Raw genomic sequence first — 18,846 nt, forward strand, 5'->3', positions numbered from 1 at the left:
ATTGTTGAAACATGCCAAGACAAGATCCATTTGAAACTGAAGTCCAAGAGAAGGTACAAAGTGGCCATACTGTGCTGCTCCTCCCAGCTGGAATTAAAACACTGTATACAGAAGAAAGGACAGATACCTGTAAACACCTACCTACCACTTCTGGGTTTCTAGTTCATTTGTTGTTCTGTTTGTTTGTTTGTTTGTTTTTTCATTAAAAAGCCCATTTTCACCCCTCTCTCCAGAAGGAAAATACAGGAACAATAGTTTGTTAAAAAAAGACTCAAGAGGCTGAGGATATGTGCAGGCTGCAGGGAAAGGCTGGAACAGTAAAATGAAAGACTTTATTCCTGAACCTGCCAAGGGAACAAAAGAAATGTGACTAACAGTGCTTGGATGGACAGTGTGGAGATTGTTTTGCTTTGTGTTGTTCAGTAAACCCACAATAAGTCCTGCCCCCTCAACTGCTTTTGGAGCATGATCCTGGCTCTGTTTTGAATCTCTGACCCACAGCTGCAAAGGAGGACATGTATTTTCAGACCTGTCTGTTCTGGTTTGTCAAGCCTGAGCTTAGAAAGCCATGTAGAAAGGAAAAAGGGATTCCCAGGGAGAAATGCTTTCAATGTCTTTGCAAAGCCAGTTGTGGGCAATTCCATCCTGTCTTGGTTTTGGTGACATGCCAAGACCATTCTGTGAAATGGCTTTTTGATTTTTTTTCTGTCCTGTTTTGTTTTATTTTTTTACAGGCTGTAGAATAGGTTCCTACCCAGCCTGGGTTACAGCCAGGATGGGAACTCTGGACTAGGCTGGCTGCTCTGGACCAGAGGCATCCTTACACTCAATCATTATTTGCCAGTGGCCACTAAACTTTTCCAAAACATGCTTTATCGAGTGTGCAGCTTTTGTTGTAGCATGGTGTAGATAGTGGTCTCTGGAGGAGGATGAGAGATTACAGGCCATCTGGTGCCTTTCTGGACCTCCTATTTCAACAGGACATGAAATAAGCTTATTTTTCTCATGGAGAAATAAACCCTCCCTCAAGCATAAAAGCAGCCTGTCACTGTCCCATGTCCTGGAGAAGGGCCATTGCTGCAACAGGAGCTTCCTCCCCACGTTCTAGCTTTGAAGTGAGGATAACCAAAACCTTTGCTGTTTGGCCTCGGGGCTCCAGTGAGGCTTTACATGAAGAGGAGAAAGGCAAAAGGTGGGCTCATCCCTTTTGGAAAGTTAAAGATAGTGATCTGAGATGTTCCACATCTCCACATGGGTGTGTCTGTTTATGGCATCCTAACAGAAGATGTTGGAAGAATTGTGCTTTGGTAGGTGTTGTCTCAGTGGCATCACTATGATGATGTGGCAGAGCCCAGTGAGTAAATGTGATGCTTATCGGTGTTTTGAGTTTGTGAAATGCTGGACTTTGACTATAAATAGAGGTCATCTGTAATCTTGGTAAAACTTGCCAAAATTTCTTCCCTCTCTGGAAGGATTGGAAGGGTGTTTCAGTGACCATGGGCAGAGGTGTCAGCAGCACCCTGTGGTTGTTCTGGCCAAAGTCCCTCGGGCAGGCTGACGTGGGACACATCGAGCGACGGCAAAGCAATTTCCCACCACCCGATCCTATCGATAGATGCAATTTCCCTGGAGGCTGGGAGTGTGTGCAACTCCATGGCTGCAGAAAAGGGCTGCTTCTGCTTGGAGATATTTCCCCTCATAGAGGAGCCAGGCCTTTGCTTTTCCTGATCCTCTGGTCCCCAAGGCTTGTGTTATCGTGATGGAGCACCTGTGGTGGACAGTGGTTATACTTTGTCAGTAACCCTCATTTGCATTTCATACCCAAATCTGTGCTCTTTTTTTCTTCACATCTGTCACATTTTCCCCACACCTCCTGTGCTTTTGAGGTCAATCACAGCTGTGCTATAAGGCTTCTCCCTGTAGGAAAGCCTTGCCATGCAGTTCTATTGGGAAATGGCATAAGCTCCATCAGTATAACTGAACTTAAACTGATTTAAAGCATCTACCTCAGAGCTTTTATTAGCATAAGCCTCTTAATAAAGAAGGGGAAAAAGATGAGTTACACCAAAGATGTAACTAGACCTAGGGACACATTTACTTTAAAGTTAGGTTGGTTTCACAGAGTATGTGATTTCAGTTAAATCTTCCAAAGTATGTGAGGGCACTTCTATTTATGTTCCATTCACACTAATTTTCATTTATATTGAGTCCATCAGGATCAAGTTTGAGCTAAGTTGAACACGGTGTTACTGTTCACACTGTTTTTGATGGATTAGAAGAAATAGAGCTAAATCTTTCCAGTCCCTTGTGAGTCCCTTGCAGTTTCACTGACAGAAAAATGATCAGGTTTTTTAAACTACATTTATCAAAACAGCCTGCAGGCACACTCTCATCAATGTGACTATGTCCACTTATTACCCAAATGGTCTTTAAACTGGAATAATCATGCTTCAAAGTGAGCTGCTCTGGTTTAATTTCACCTAATTTGTTTTGATTTAAATGGGCAGCACTAGTTGATTATGGGTAGGCAAGACCTAAGAGAGGGCCTCTTTGAATGCATGGATTTTATTTTAGTGGCCTTTAGATTCTCTTCTTCCTAATATCCCCCTCCTCCCATAAGACATCTCAGGACCTGTCAGATTGATCTTCTTCATTTTGTGCTGGGGGACTCTTGGTCCTTCAGGTTTTGCTTCCTGACCAAAGGCTCAGTGCTGATAAATCTTCAGCAGAGGAAGTTTTTCTCCCAGGTGTTTCTCAACCACATGAGTTATGGTAAAGTGCACAGGGCAAACAACACAAAAACCACTGAGCTTAACAGAACTTGGCTGTTTCACAGCTGACAAAGTCTTACTGCAAGAATAGCCAGTGACATTACTTACTAGTTCTCCCTGTCTCCTGAGTATTCCAGGGGAAAGAAAATGAATAGGCATCCACTGAACAAAAGTGCTCCAACCCAATCTATTTTCCTTTGGCAGGTCACTTTTAATCTCCTCCAGTGGTGGAAATTCCTTTTCTTTTCTTGTATTTATTTTCAGTTTTATTCTTGCTGTATTTCTTTTACATTTTTTATTCCTTCACCATGTTCTGTTTTGTTTGTGCTGTTGACAGCAGGAGAGATTTCAAAATGCCCAGTCTTTGAAACAAGTCATTTCCAGATGAAATTGTTCCTAAGGGCTCCTAGCAGCTGCAGGGACAAGTGGCATAAATGCAGATTTAATACCAGTGGCTGAAGGTAATTGTAAATATAAGAACTATCTGTGAAAAATATTGGACAGGTTTCCAGGGGAAGCATATTTCAAAGAAGCTGTGTGCCCTGGAAACGTGGCTGGTAGCCTCACACATTTTCCCTGTCTACTGACCACCCTTTAGGATAGGATGGCTTGAGTCTCAGGAGTCAGAGCAGACCTGAGCTCTGAGCCTGCTCAGGGAGGAAAGATTCAGCCAGCTTTTTCCCCACTGCAGGCTGGCAGGATCTCTGAGGTTGCAGAGGAGAAGGCCATGCCTTAGAGCGAGCTAAAAAACCCAATTTCTGCCAGCCCTGCTGTGCTGGCCAGCTTTGCTTCCCTTTGGAGGTGGTGGACTTTGTGGGCTTAGTCAGAGCCAGGCAGCTCATATCTCATAACAACTCTTTTCAGTGAGTGCAGCCCTATTCCTCTTTGCAAATTATCCCTGAGTGATTATACTTCTGCTTATTTTACAATGATTGTGTTAATGATTTTTGCAAATGAATTTTAAACCGAGAGATGTCTAGCCTGATTATTTGGCTGCTTTCACCACTGTCATCACATCCAATAGCTGTTATTCAGAAAACACTTTTTGCACTTGTGTTTACTCACACAGATTATATGGTGGGGTTGGGCTCTTTTGCTGGATATTTCCCAAGCCACCAAAAGCTTTGGAGGTGGCAGCCCAAACGCTTTGAATGCAAATACTGAAGCCAGTGAGTATTTGTCTGAGTATCTGCCAAGCTCTCATTTTCTGAGAACACACTGGTGAATCAAAATTTAGTCTCATGAACATTTATGGAAAACAACCAAGAGAGCAGCTCCAAATCCCATCTTTTCGAATGAATTCTGCTTCTCTTCTAAGGCATGTTCCCAAATTCATTTGTGCTTACCAGTCCGTGTCTAGTTCTAGCCAAGTATGAAATATCCATATACTCTCTTCTTTTCTTGGTCCCACTTCCCTTTTTTCTGGAAAAGAAAGGTTGCTCAGACTGATGTTGACAGACATTCTTGCTCTCCAGCACCTATGATACTCACACCCTGCTTCTGCCTCTAACTTGCATCACAAATGGGATACACTTGAGGCTTTCAAATTCAGTTTTTATCCCTTCAGTGGAAATGGTCACTTTCTGGCCTGTTTTCTTTCCAGACCAGTAGTGCACGAGGCAGGGAGATGGCTTGCTGTGCTTCCAGTGAAGGGAGTCTGCCATGGAAACTGATGTTTCCAGTGGACCCACTGCAGTTCTCAGGTGTTCCTCAGCCAGGGCTCTGTGGAGAGCTGTGAAAACACTTATAACAGGCTGATTCCCTCAGGCCTGAGATCTCCACCTGCCCTGCAAGCAAATTGCTACTGTCTCTCTCTGTCTTTTTATTTTAGGAGGTGTCACATCAGCAATTGGACTTGATGAGAGATTGAAGAGTGAGAGGGAACAGTGATGGATGGGCTAATGCCAGACTCAGGAAAGGGTGAGCTACGATATCTTGATAGCTGAAGTCTCACTCCTTTTGACAAAAGGAGGCCAGGGGCTTTGCTACCTGCAGGCAGCTGCTTTAATTTGGTTGGTTTGGCCAAAGCAAATCTGTCCCAGTAAAACAGCATTACATGCAAAAATCCCGCATCTGGGCTGGGCTCTGTGGCAAGTGCAAAGCAAGCTGGGCAAACAAGGGAGAGCTGAGCCTCCCACGTGGTCCAGCACATCCAGGGCTGTGCCTGCACACTCCCTAGGACACAGGGAAATGTGCCTCTGCCAGCTCTGCTTACACTGCAAAATGTTTTGGGGTAGAAGGAACCTTAAAAATCATCTAGTTCCAGCTCAACTGCCATAGAAAAAGCTCTCCAAGACACTGTGAGCCTTAGTTCACCAGGCAGGGATTTGATCTCCCTCCTGCAGGACTCAGCTGGCAGCAATTCCAGCAGTGTTCCATGGCACAGTGGGTGATAATGATTTCCCTGTTCTGCACTCCATGCTCCCTGTGCTTGCAGGTCTGCCCAGTGCAAGCTGTGCTCAATTGCAGACATACAGAATGGGTTTTCTAGGGAGCAAACGCTGCACATTTTCACTGGCTGAGTTTTTTTATCCCAGGTAAGAGCCTGAGGGAAAGATTTCTGAGAAAGATGTGGTTTACTTCTAAGTTTATTAGCTGCTAAATAAGAGGTACTCAAGCTGCCAGAGTGGTGTGGGGGGCACAGGATCCTCGAAGAGGAGAGGGATGAGGGTGCTCTGTCAGACCCATAGCTTTCTTCCAGAAGGGATTGCCACTCACTGCATTTGCTTCAGCTCAGAGGATGCCTTCTTGTCAGGATGCCTCCAGCCTCTGTGCAGTCTTTCCACTCAGCTCTCAAAGCTTTTACCCAAAAAAAAATTTTTCTTTCTCCATTTTCCCTCTTACCAGCCTTGCCAGCCTTTCTGGCACCATTGTCTGTCTTCTTTAATGGTCACAAAAACCTGATGGGGGTCTTACTGCCTGCTCCATGCTCCTCTAGTGACCACTTAGTCTGAAATGTGATCTTTAAACACAGCCTTTTGGCAAGATATTATTAGCACAGATGCAGGTGGCACCACAAGCAGCAGCCTCAGCAAAGCTGTAAGGTAGTTTGTTTTCCCTCCCATCCATATGGGGCAAGGGTTTTGCACATGAGCTGTGTCAGGTTTAGCTGTGATGGGTTATGGTGTGACTGCTTGCTCTAAAGGGATGGGGGGTATGTTTAAATAAGGTGAGTTTTGATAACAAGGAATAAAACGTGTGGGATTATCTCGGTACCCTCAGCCCACCTGAGCATCTGTGGAGCTGGTGCAATGTCAGGAATGGCTGATGGTTGGTATCTGCCACTTCCAACAAGGAGCATCCATATTCCTGTGGCTGCCCCCTCCATCCCAAAAGCCTTTCCCGCAGTCAGTAATGCACTTGATCCTTGCAGGAACTGCTGCAGCAACATGGCTTCAACCAACCTCTTGCAACCCATTTACCTGCTGGCTCCCCCTCTTTTGGCACCAGGTCCTTTCTCTCTGCCCTCCCTCCTGCCCATGCCCTTGGAACCTCTTCTGTCCCAGCAACTGTGATTTTCCAGTGGCTGTGGGACCCCCCCTGCCCTCCAGCCGCGACATGCAGGGTGTTGATTTGAGTGGACGTGAGCTCAAAGCTCATTAAGGACTTGTCGATACTGCAATGAGAAGCTGCGTGGGGTGAGGCAGGGGGAGGAGGGCCCTGTGGCAGGAGGGGCTCACAGCTCCCCTCTGTGTGTGGGAGCAGGTTTGGATGTTCATCCCTGGGCTGGTGGCTCCGTGAGCAGATCCAAGGACTCTCCACCCGCTGGCACCTGAGGCAGGTGAGTACACTGGGACAGCAGTTCTGCTCGTGGGGTGTGAGCACTGGGGTCAGAGAAGGGAATGTTGAAGCCATGGTGGGAAAGAGTCACCTGGCCCTTCACAAATGCCCAGAAAGCTCTGGTGGTCTGTGGCAGTGGAGCTCAGCTTCCTTGCCTGTACAGCTGTCAGGATGTTTCTGGGTTTGTGTCTGTGCACTGTTTTCCTGTCTATCTGCAAGAAACTCTGACCCTGAAGGAGGTCACTCACTCCTTGGGTGAAGCCCTCCCGAGCACTGGAGACCTGGACAAACTCATCCATCCCCTTTCTCCTTCCCCTCCTACCTTCTCCCTCCTCCCCATCTCCAGTGAGGGCTTCTTGGAGCTGCAGTCTGGACACCAAAGGCTCCTCAATTTGCTGGTGACCTTGCTGTGATTCTGCCAGCACCTGGCAGAGACCTCCAGCACATTTAATTTTTGTTCTCCTCCCTCCAAGAGAAGCTCTACAACAGTTTGGGATTTTGTTGCGTGGAGAGAAAAAATCAGGCTGAAGACATGCAGCTGGAAATTTTTTCTTCTGAAGAAACGTAATGGGCACAAGGAACAAGCAACAAATATCCTTATACTGTGGGAGGACATCCCCATGATACTGAGTCCTGTTTGCTGGAGATAGAGCAAGTGGGGGTTGTTTCTGGCCCCTGTGGAGATGCCTGTGTGGTCAAGGCTGTTCCTGGCCCCAGAGGGGTTCTGCATCTTGGTATGGACTGGCTGTATGGGATGTGACTCGAGTCTTCAGCCAAGACAACAGGGACAAGAGCCTTTCCTTCCTCTGCCTTATCTCCTGATCACAAGTCCTGGGGGAAGAGCTGTTCCTTCTGCACTGCTGCACTGAGCTTAGCACGAGAAGTGAGGAGAGGAGAAGATCTGAGTATAAAAGTGGTAGAGATAATAATACCCAGCTAGTTGCAGGTTGATCCTGGACAGCAGGGGATGGTGCTCTTACTGGGAAATGAGGTTTTCCAGGCTATTTTGAGGAAAACCTCAGCCAAGGGGCTGGAGGCTAGCAATGCTCTTGCAAGGTTCCTGCGGAGGCAGCTGGCTCTGCTGTTCTCTATTTCCCACCCCAAAAAAAGCATATGAACAAAGGGAGCCTTGTGGCAGCCTGAGGGCTCTGGAGCACAGTTATCTCTCTGGTTTCATGGAGAACAAGAACAAAGAGTTTGGCATCTGGGGATGAACACAGATTTTCTCTTTGGCTTGGCCATGCTGCAGCAGGAAAACAATGTTGTGCTGTGTGGTGAGGCTCTAGTCTTTTCTGGAGGATACAAGTGCCAGAGTGGTGACAGACACTTTCACAAGTGCCATGTTCTGAACGAGGTGCTTGGTAGATGCTGTGATCCAGCCCAGGAGGAGCAGGGGGAAGGTCTGTGATTTTCTCATCCTTCTCCCATCTATCTTCCTCTTCGTGCTTTCATCTGAATGCAGTAGCAGTTTTTTGAGGCAGTGCAGGGTTTTTACCTGCTCACCTTACTCCAAGAGCAGCAGGTGCTGGCTGGTGTGGAGCAGTGTGAACTTGTCTGTGCCCTGAGGATGGGTCATTTCCCCAGCTGTGAGCATCTCAGCCCCAGGGGACAGCCAGTCCTTTGCTCCTCAGCCACACAAGGTGAGGAGAGGTTGCTCTCTGGCAATGCTGGACAGCTCAGAGCAGACCCTGGATTATTCTCATGCATGTTTCTACTCTTTCCTTGACAGTTTTTTTTCTTATTCACTTTTATTATTATTAAATTATGGCAACAGCATCCAAGGCGACTTTGTCAAGTCCATGTCATCACTTTCCTTTGCAACATCAATTTTGCCCAATCTGCTCAGTTCAATGACTTCCTAAAAAAAAAAGCAAAAAACCTAAAGCATACCAAGACAAATACAGCAAATAACCACTGACATCACTCGCAACATCTCCAGAGCTGCATCAAATCCAGCTGTATGTGTGCAGTTCTGCCCCAGGGATGCTCTCATTGAAGGCACTGGGAAGGTTTTTTCCATTAGTCTCCCTCAACAAGGAACAAAGCAGGTCACTCCACCACCCTTCTTCTAAGGAAGCACTGACCTGAAGCTCTTCTCTCCCTCCACTCCCTACTTCTTGAGGAACCTCTCTGAGAGCTGTGCTCCTTTTTCAAGCATGGGTGAAACTTGACAGTGATCTCAAAAAGTCACTGGGGCTGGGAACAGACAGATGGGGCTTTGCAGAATAAAGCTGGCTAAAAATGTCCATGTTGCTTCAGGCAGGGCAAAAGAATAATGTAGCAAAACCGTATAAACTACCAACATCATGGAACTGGCATCCCAGCGTGACAGGTTGCACTATATAAGAAAAGGAAAATGCTTTTAAATTTAATCAACACATTTAAAATGAGCAGAAATAGACCTTTAATCTTTTTAATGTGGTGCTTTCACTGAGAAGGATGGAGACAGGGATGCCTTTAAGCAACTTGTCTGTCTTTCCCAATCTGGAAGCCGTCAGTCTGCTCAGCTGCTGCCATGAGGGAGTGGGATATGACCTGGCTCTGATCCTCACACTGTTGGGGTGGCTGAGACTGGGTCAGGAGAGTCTCTGGGGGGCAAAAAAGAGTCCTGCCATCTCTCTGCTTCCTGGGGAAGCTTCTCAGGGACCAGGAGGATCTCTAAGTGAGAGCATTAAAATGGTTTAGAGGCTGCAACATTTGCATCTTCCAAAAAAGGCACAAGCCCTTGCTTTCCTTGGGACGATGTAAGGTGGCCACAGAGGTGACAGCAGCAGGGGTGAGTGAAGCACAGTCTGTGGCCAGGAGCAGGATGTGACCCCACTTTCCCCCGTGAGGTGAGGAGCCAGGGGAAATTCAAGTGGGCATCTGGAGACAGGGAAGGTGTTGTGGTAGCCATCCCCATTCCTCCTGCAGGTGTAACACAAAAATGAAGATACCCCTTGGCAAAGCAATTGCATGGCAGGATGCAGCCAGTCCCTGCAGCTCCAAAAACTTTTTCAGGGCTGTGAGGGACTGCTGCAGCCCTCCTGGGATCATGGCTGGGGGCTCCAAGGTGTGTTCTTGCTTCATATGAGAGTCCCATTTATTTAATGGTTAATGAAACATGGCTCATGCCTCGATTGCCCCTTCTTCTCATCTGGATAAGGTTGTGATGAGGTGACCTGCCATGTTATGAGGAGTGACATGGGCTGCTGGTGGAAGAGGGACATTGGACAGGTCAGCCTTGGGCTTCAGCAACCCAGATCTTATGCAAGGGGGTGGAAAAGGGAGTGGAGCTTCAGGCCACCCAGCAGCTCCATTGCCCAGGAGAACTAATTCACTTTTTTCTCACATCCTCTGTGAGTGCTGACTTCCCCTGCAACCAAGCAATCACCTGTCTTCAGGGGAAGGGAGAAGAAAGGTCGAGTGACTGCAGTGGCACCTCTTGGGCTGTGAAGCACAATCCTTATCTGCCTGACCAGGATGGACAGGACAGCAATCCTCCAGCCCTGAGTGGGCTCTATGTGGGGTAAACACTCTGCCAGCATCCTCAGCTCTTCCCCAGACCCTCCAGCTTCCATGGAGGTGGGAAGATCAAGCATATGTTGCTGCTGCAGTGAGAAGAAAATCAAGAGTCTGCTGTGCCCTGATCTGCTCGTCATGGCTCTAAACAAGACACACCAGCCTTGGGGCTGCTTGGCTGTCATTAAAATGGTGTGGACAGAAGGAAAAGCCTAATTGACTCAACAAAAGCCTGCACTGTGTAATTCAACTAATTGTGGCTCTACCTGCATGGGTCAGAAGTGATTTGTGTGGCTGTTAAATCACTGACAAATAAGAGGTGGGGAGGTGTGTGAAAGTATTTCTTACATATGTTTCTATAGGTAATTTTGCTGTTTCATTTCAGGCAATTTTATGCCTTTGAAATTTTTGGTGTCTGTCAAATTTGAGGAAGTTGTTAATACTTCATGTTGAAGCAGGGGAAACTAAAAAGGTCACTGTTTTTAGCAGTTTCAGGCAGCAGTTTCAAGTGGCAGCAGTACTTTCTCAGTGCTATTTTCTTATTTGAAGTGAAATCCCTCAAAAAAAAAAAAAAAAAAAGGTCTGTTTTCCAGATCAGTAGCTCTGCATCCACTGGGACCAGGCAATTGTTTTTATTGACTTGAGCAGCAGAAGACCAGGCCTTGTACATGACTAAGTGAAACAGATCACTCCTTTGTTGCCAGGGATTTATGGAATTGCTTGGAAAGTTCTGGTTTCAGAATATGGTGCCTTTGGAAGAAATGGAATGAGAAACCTGCTGTAGTGGCATGTTGAAACACTCTGACCTTGTTTTCAAGTCCTTGCAAAGCAGAGCCCACCTCCAGCTTGTAGCTCTGCTCTTATTGATTACCATTTTGAGTCCTTCAGGCGTTTTGCTGTGCCCAAAGCGCCGTGTGCTTTTCAGAACGAATAATCTGACGTGACAGAGAGCTGCTGAACCAACTCTGCTCTCTCTGGGCTGTCAGAACAGGACAGAGCCCTGTGCTTGTGCTGGAGAAGACCCATGTGGAGAAGTGGGAACTGTCATTCTGTCCCAGTAGGACCACTTGTTCCAGCATGTGAGCAGCACAGGAGTCAAACACTTGGCCTGGGGTGACTGATGCTGTGTTTTTCTGTCATAAAAACTTCCTCTAGTTGGTCAGGAGTATGTGTCTGGGGAAGGACATGGCACAGCCAGGCTGTGGGACATGCAGGAGCTCTTCTGCCCTAATTGTCCATCATTGCAGAGAGACAGGACAGTAGGTGGGATGAATCCTCAGTGGGATCCTCTTGCCTATTCTTCTGTTTCTTGACTGTGAAGAAACCTCTATAAATCCAGCCTATTCTTTCTGAGCTGGAGATGAAGGACCTCACTTATCAGGTAAGAAGAAATTGCCATTGTGGTTTGCTGCTCCTTTATCATCTTACCCCAAATATATGAAATATGAGGTGTGACCATCCAGCTGCAGTATCACTCCAGAACTGTGGCAACAGGAAGAGGGAAAAGAGCACAGGGAGAGCAGGATATATACTTTTTAAAGACAGCAGCTTACCTACAGTTTTTTGTCTACAGTAAAAAAGAAGTGAATCAAATGTCTTCTGCTCAGTCCAATTCGTTATGTCTCCAGGCAGAGCTAATTATCCTGACTTAGCCCAGCTCTGAGTTCTTCCCAAGGGTTTTGGTGCTATTTCTTCTGTTTTGATTTATAAATCGTCTTTATTTTAATTTCCTCCTACATGTTCTGTGTAATCTTTTTGCTCCCTGCCTTTGTGAGGAGCCAGAAGCTGGTGTGACAGTGCTATCACAAGGGATAGGATGGAAATGGGATCTGTCAACCAAAGCCTTTCCTCTGAGTGTCTTGCAATGGTTTCTTTTGGCATCTGCCTCATGGGCTATGTGAAATGGTGTCTTCTCCCCAGAAACCATTTTCATGCTGCCACTTACTGCTGGGCTTACTGCAACCATCCTTGGGCTAGAGGAGATGTGAGGCTCCATGTGAGCTCCATAGCTCAGAGGGTTTGGTTACAAACTTTATCCCACAGCAAAGGGATTTCTGGCTTCTCCACTGACTTATCAGAAGGAATTACAGTTATTTCCTGGTTCAGCCATTTCTTTCACAGTTGATACAGTTTTTCTGACCTCAGTGATGAAATCTCTGGTCCTGGAGCTCTTTCTGCAGAGCATTGGGATGAGAAGGAGATGAGAGTTGAGGGATTTGTTACATGCTGGTAACAGCCAAATCTGACACACCACATTGATAATGAATACCTTCTTTCTCTCCTTTCTCACCAGGAGCTTTGCCCAGTGCTTCCCATTTCTCCTGTGCTCGGCCAGGGCAGAAGCTGCCTTTCCTGCTCCTCCAGCCCCTCAGCCAGAGTGGACATCCACCTGAGTCACCATGGGCAAGATGGACAACACCTCCGTGGAGCTGAGCTCTCCCTCCGAGGTGAAGCAGGCAGCCCTGGAGGAGCCAGAGCCCATCAACCCCGAGATTGTGAGCACCAAGAAGAAGAAGAAGGAGATTCCAGACAGAGGTTCCTGGAAGGGGAAATTTGACTTCCTCCTGTCCTGTGTGGGCTATGCTATCGGCCTGGGCAATGTCTGGCGCTTCCCTTATCTCTGTGGCAAGAATGGAGGAGGTGAGAGAAATGCACAGTGAGCAGCCTTGTCCGCAAGCAGGTTTTGGTTTGGTGTGGGTCTGCAAATGGGTTTTGTGGGGAGGTGCAAATGTGCAGCTGAGCCGAGTGAGGTTTATGGGATCATCCAAGCCACCAATGCCAGAGCCACAGTGCAGGTTTGTCACCTTTGTCTAGCCATGCTCTGACTGCTTGCTCTCCTCACAGAACATTTCCCCCGTGGCTAGGTCCCAGCACTGTTGTTAGCCAGCATCTGCCCTGTGGCCGCTGCATCATCTCAAGTGTCACACCCGGGACTCTCTCCTCACACGTAAAGGTGGAGATGACAATGCCTATAATTAGATGAGGGTGTTGTGAAGCTAAAATCCATCCTCCATCCAAAGTCAGCTAAGAACCTAGGACAGAGGGTGCTGGGGAGGTATGGAGCACTATTATTAGCATTAACAGTGACACACAGTGTGAGGTCCACCCCTGCAGCTGTGGGCACACGGCGGGATCAGCCTGCTGATCAGAACCCCTGGCAGATGAAATGCGGGAATTAGTTCCTGCTCGCTCCCAAACATTCTGCCGCTTCATGCGGCTCGTGGCAGCCTGGATGGCTCCCTCCTGTCTCCCTTCTGTCTCCCTGCCGGCAGGTGCGATGCTCCCGCAGCCAGGGATGCTGAGCGGAGGCTGCGCTGCCGGGGCAGGGAGGCAGAGCTGACGCACGAAATCGTCACCGGGAGCGGAGCGGAGCAGCGAGCAGAGGCGCACGGCAGCTCCTTCGCAATCGGGTGGGCACCGCCTCGGCTCTGCCCCGACGGAGGCGCCTGCGGAGCGCAGCAGACTGTGGGTGGGACTCTAAAATTAGAGTCCTGCATGTGCGCTGCTCAGAGCGCGGTCGTGTGGGCTGCTTCCATTACGCACAGGCAAATTGAACTGAATGGAAATATTGTCGTCTCACTTACCGCTGTCACATCGCATCGGCTCACGGCTGGTTTGCTCGGCGCAGGGAGCCCAGCGCTCGGCCCATCCGCTGTGGGGAGCTGGCTTCACCCAAAGTGATGCCAGGGCTCCCTGCTGGCCCTGCTCACAGCTGGATGTGCCCAGCTGTGCCCATGGCTCCAGCCTCTACACCGATCTCTAACCTCACCCAGTCCCTCTGATCTCGACAGGGTTCTACCGAGCTCCAAATTCACTCTAAATGTGGCTCAGTACATGCTAAAAATTGCCTGTGAGATCCTAAGCTTGAATAACTTGAGAGAAAAACAATTCTTTAAATAAGCATCGTGCACTCCTCTTTTGCGCACCGAGACTCAAAGCAACGGCGTGTAACAGCTTGCAATGCTCAACTTTTGACTCGTGGGCAGTATTCCCTGTTTCAAGGATTAATTGTTATTCTCTGCTGTGTGACATCAGGAGCAGGCAGATTTGGGGCTGCACAGTGAGCACCAGGCACTGTTGATCCTTGACCCAGTGCTCTGAGCAGGCAGAGCAGGATCAGCATCATCATCCCTTTGATGCCCATGGATTTGGAGACAAGCTGGGACTTTCACAAGATCACACACAACTGTATTTTGCACAGGCCTGCAAAATTTAGGTACAAATTTCAAAACTGATTTCCCATCTGGCTGTACAGGACCTGGGGATATTATCTATGTGTGCTTGGGGACGTGGCCCTCCAGAGTGACAGCGTCATTGCCACCAGCCCTCAGCTCAAGGAGGTGGTCTACTTTGTGGATTTTCCACTATTCTTGAGAATCTTTGTCAAGCTGGGACAAAAGACTTGTGTCCAAAAGTTGTTTTTTTGTCTTTTTGGGCTTTTTTTCCCCTAACAGTCTAATAAGGTCTTTCACCTACAAACCTTCCTGACCTGCTGTAGATGAGAAATGTAGGATCATCAGGACTTCAGCCAGATTTCATTAATTGCTTGCACAGAAGCTAGGAAGAGACTTGCACTGCTGCTAAGCTCAGCTTCCAAACTCCACAGCAGCAGGGTGGCAGCATCCTTGTCCTCAGAACAGACTGGCTTTCTGCAGAGCTCCCAGGGGGCTGAACCTTGCAGGCTGTGGTGTCTAGCGAGCACACAGGGGAGGATGCTGAGCGGGCACAGTGATGCCCAGAGCTGCTCACTGCTCTGTGCCAGGCTGCTGGTGAAGCCAAGAGCCTGTGCTTCCATGCCAGCTTGTGATTCATGGTCACTGAGCTGCTGGCATGGAGAGTGTTTCCTCCCCACCACCCACTGCCAGCTCCTCTTGCACGCTGCCTCCCATGGACTCCCATGCTGGGCGCTGGCACCTGCCTGTCCCAGCTGGGTTCAGCTCCCTGCTTGGCAGGCAGATGTCCCCAGCTGGGTGTCCCCTGAGCCAGCATCCCCTGGCTGCTTCCCTGCCCTCGGAGAGCAGCTGCTGGAGCCTGGCTCTGCCCTGTACTAGCTGGGCTGCAGCTCTCCAGAATTGCTTTGCTCGCTGGCTCCATGTTTGCTTTCTCATGAATATCTGGAGAAGACGACTCAGACTGACAGCTCAGCCCTGCAGCTAGTGCAGGAATCAGTGCTGTCCTGAGCATGGCCAGCTGCTTCTGGGCAAGCTGAGTGTCCTCTCTCTGTTCCCAGCCAGCATCTTCTGCAAGAGTTTGTCCTCCTCAGAAACGAAGCCATGCTCTAGCACATGCATGAGAAAGGTGGAAAATGCACACAGGTGCTGCAGAGCAAGAAACTGCAGCTGGAGGCATTTCCTTCTTGGTCAAAGGTGGAACTGCCTGATAACATTTCTCCTTCTTTCAGGGGCCTTCCTCATCCCCTATTTCCTGACACTGGTGTTTGCTGGGATCCCCCTCTTCCTGCTGGAGACTGCTCTGGGCCAGTATACCTCTGTTGGTGGGCTGGGAGTCTGGAGATTGGCACCCATGTTCAAAGGTACTGTGCTGTGTGTGGTTTGTGACAGCAATGGCATTTAACTGCAGGCAAAAAAACTAATTATTTGAAGTCAAATCAGCAAATCCCTGGGGCCTGGGATGGGGTGGCAGGTGAGAGAAGTGAGGGAATGAACCTCCCTTGCTGACCAGCTCACAGGACAACTGTAGCTGAGCTGATTCCCTTTTTCTGGTTTTCCAAAAAACCTTGTTGTGGTGCCTGTGAATTCCCTTGGGTACTGGAGACTTGGATTGATGCTGCTCTCTGCCCTCATTTGCAGGAGTGGGACTGGCAGCCATGGTTCTTTCCTTCTGGCTGAACATCTACTACATTGTCATCATCGCCTGGGCTCTCTACTATCTCTTCAACTCTTTCACTGCGGTGAGTCAGGGTCATGTCTGCAGCATGGCATTGGCTGTGGGCTGGGCCCTCACTCCTGCTTTATGGGAGTGAGGTTTTTATGCCCCAAAGCAGGCAGTTTGTGCAAAGATCCCTTTTCAGCATCCTGCTGAACCTTTCCTGAACCCTGCCTCCAGAACCCTGGAGGCACTTTTGTAGTGCTGATGGGTATGGAAGTTTTTCCTCTGGAGGGGATTGTCCCAACCCCTCTAGGGGAACTGTTCCCTGCTCACATCAGTCTTTACAATTCACTCTGTGTTTCTATTTCTAGGGCTGCTCGAATCTAAGAGCTGCATGTTTCCAGAACTGGTTTTGTCAGGTTTTGTCACATCATGGTCTTATTTCTCACGACTTAGTCCCGATCTTAATTAGTTCTTATTCACTGCTCTCTTGATAAATGACAACCAAGGGATTTTTTTCTGCTGGGGAAATGATTCAGAAAGCATCTAGACATCTGCTTGTGACTGTCCCTTTGCCTATGCTTTGGTGTTATGGTTTATAGTGGGTTCCTCCTCTATAGCAGGGTCTTCTACCATACAAATTTAGAATCACACCCCATATTAACTTGTTGGTAGCTGAATTATTTATTTCAGTCCAGAGACTGGTAAGACTTTCCTTAATGTAACTCTCTGAGCAACCAGCAGCCTTAAAGACATCAACCCCATGGTTCCAATGGGATCTTTTAAAATGTCATTTCGGACCCAAAGTGCAAATTAAAAAGCTTGGCTGATGTCTGTCCCCTGTCCCTCCTAAATTTGACTAACAATATTATGAACTGTAATAGGAGCCCAGCCTGCCTGTTTCTGTCCTCTGCAGTTTCTGTCTCTGAAATTCGGAGGAAATGGAGCAGCAACAAACTATCCCCCAGCCTGCCCCTCCCTGTGAGAGCTGCGCAGCCTCTCTAACATGCAAACATTGAAGAGCTGCTGTGCCATTGCCTTTTCTTCAGAGCAGTTAGCAAGTCCTCATTGAAATCACCGAGTGGGTGTAGCAGCCTGGGTGGCCACTAGAATGTCACCCCAGCCCTGCAATAGCCACCCTTCTGCCAAGATATCAAGTTTGAAAATATCGTCTGCTGGAGCGAACTGATTTAGATGGAGCAGTGAGGGCAGCACTCAAAGGCACTTCTGCCACAAGGCACTTAAAACACAGATAATATTTCTGAAGAGGTCAGTGTTTGTGGATGAATAGGGCTGGATACAAACATCTTCCAGCTTTGTTGAGCTGGAGCCTCGGGTCTTGTCTGCAGAGGGAAATCACCCAGAATAGCTGCTCTGCATTTATCTATGTGCACTGAGCTTGGAAGAAGCGATAGCTGCACATGGGGACACATTTGAGCTGCTTTCCTGGGCTGGCTCAGCCATGGCACTACACAGCCTGGGTGAGTTGCCCTGTGCACTCACACAGCCCCTGTCACTGCTGCTTCACTGCCTGCAGTGCCAGAGCTGATTGCATTAGGGCTGTGGTGTTGTGCTGCCGTCACTCTGCTACCTACACTGTAAACATCTCCCAGGAATCCCTTTGTGCTGCTTATAATCAGGGCAGTGGACAGCATGAAACAGCTACTGAGCTGTAAATTTACTCCTGTGCTTGTGTTATAGCAGTCTGTTCATGCAGACAACCCATTGCCTCCATTCTCAGGGCCCTGTGGCTTTTTAAGCATTGGACTTGGTATAAATGAAAAATAAGAAACAAATCAGTGTTTATTCTTTGTGCAGTAAATTCCAACCACTTGTTGAGTGGAGTTAGTGAAAAGCTGTAATGGTTATAAACACAATAACCCTTGATAGTATTTTAATTTGTGGCTATTAATTAGCAAGTATTCATTGGAAGTGGCTTTCTATCTGGTGAATTGCTAACATTTTATTGGAGCTACAGCATTGCCCTAATCGCATCATGATATTTTTTCCTAGAAAATCCTGGTCACAATTTATCATATTTTGGAAAATATCCCATGAATGATAACCCTGCTGTCCTTGTGCTGCTGCAGGACCTGCCGTGGCAGAACTGTGGGAACGACTGGAACACTGACCGCTGCTTCTCCAACTACTCCCTGAACGACACCACCAACCTCACCAGCGCTGTCACCGAGTTCTGGGAGTATGTCCCCAGCCTGCCTACACCAGGTTTTTCCCCTCCCCACGGTCACTGTCCCTGCCCAGGGCTGTGGCTCTGCCTGTTGGCACTGTTCCTTGGGCAGGAGGGCGTTACAACCAGCCACTGGCCATGGTGGTGTCTGTGCAGACACAGGACAGGCTAAACAGCCTCTCCACCTCTCTTCTCCTCCCTTTATCCCATCCCGATGAACCTCAGTTGTCTCTAGGGATTTGTTGGTTCTCACACTGGTCTGTACTGGTCCTTCACCCTTCACCCACCTCTGGGAGCTGCAAATCCCTCTGCCAGTGGTTGTTGATCTTCCTCTTAACCCAGTGTCTCCCACCCTTAGGAGGAACATGCACCAGATGTCCGGTGGCCTGGGGGAGCCTGGCACCATCCGCTGGCCCCTGGCTGGCACGCTGGCCCTGGCCTGGCTGCTGGTCTACTTCTCCATCTGGAAGGGTGTGGAGTGGACAGGAAAGGTACAGTGGGAGGCTGGGGGTTTTGGTGCTGCCTCTCATTGCTGTGCTGTCAAAATGTCCTCCAGACTCAATTTTATTTCAGTGTCTATAACTAAGGTTATAGTGTTTAGAGCCAAAATCACAGTAGATGCTGTTAAATTCCTGACATTTACCTTTCAGGGTTGTAAAAATTGCTACTGTGTTTATGGTAATTTTCATTCTAAGTGAGGAGAATAGCTTTTCCCTGTAAGGTCGTGGGTCTGAGCGTTCACTCTGTTTGGGAAGAGACATTTTCAGAGACTACATA

The 18,846-nt window shown here is 48.2% G+C and overlaps 1 protein-coding gene across 2 annotated transcripts in view; it reads left to right on the top strand.

Annotated features, from left to right (window-relative positions):
* Positions 1-363: 363 nt before the first annotated feature.
* The window catches only part of LOC146442752 (sodium- and chloride-dependent GABA transporter 1-like), a 31,451-nt gene continuing 12,968 nt past the window's right edge, over positions 364-18,846 (top strand). For both annotated transcript variants that reach the window (XM_085049432.1, XM_085049431.1), the window contains exons 1-6: positions 364-4,691; positions 12,346-12,692; positions 15,454-15,585; positions 15,863-15,963; positions 17,972-18,081; positions 18,428-18,560. In XM_085049432.1, coding sequence (XP_084905558.1) covers positions 12,452-12,692; positions 15,454-15,585; positions 15,863-15,963; positions 17,972-18,081; positions 18,428-18,560 — 717 coding nt within the window. In that variant the 5' untranslated portion in view covers positions 364-4,691; positions 12,346-12,451. The remainder of the gene's footprint in view (positions 4,692-12,345; positions 12,693-15,453; positions 15,586-15,862; positions 15,964-17,971; positions 18,082-18,427; positions 18,561-18,846) is intronic.

This window comes from Lichenostomus cassidix, chromosome 1Ab, assembly GCF_008360975.1.
Source record: "Lichenostomus cassidix isolate B80296 chromosome 1Ab, HeHo_3.0, whole genome shotgun sequence".
NCBI lineage: Eukaryota > Metazoa > Chordata > Aves > Passeriformes > Meliphagidae > Lichenostomus > Lichenostomus cassidix.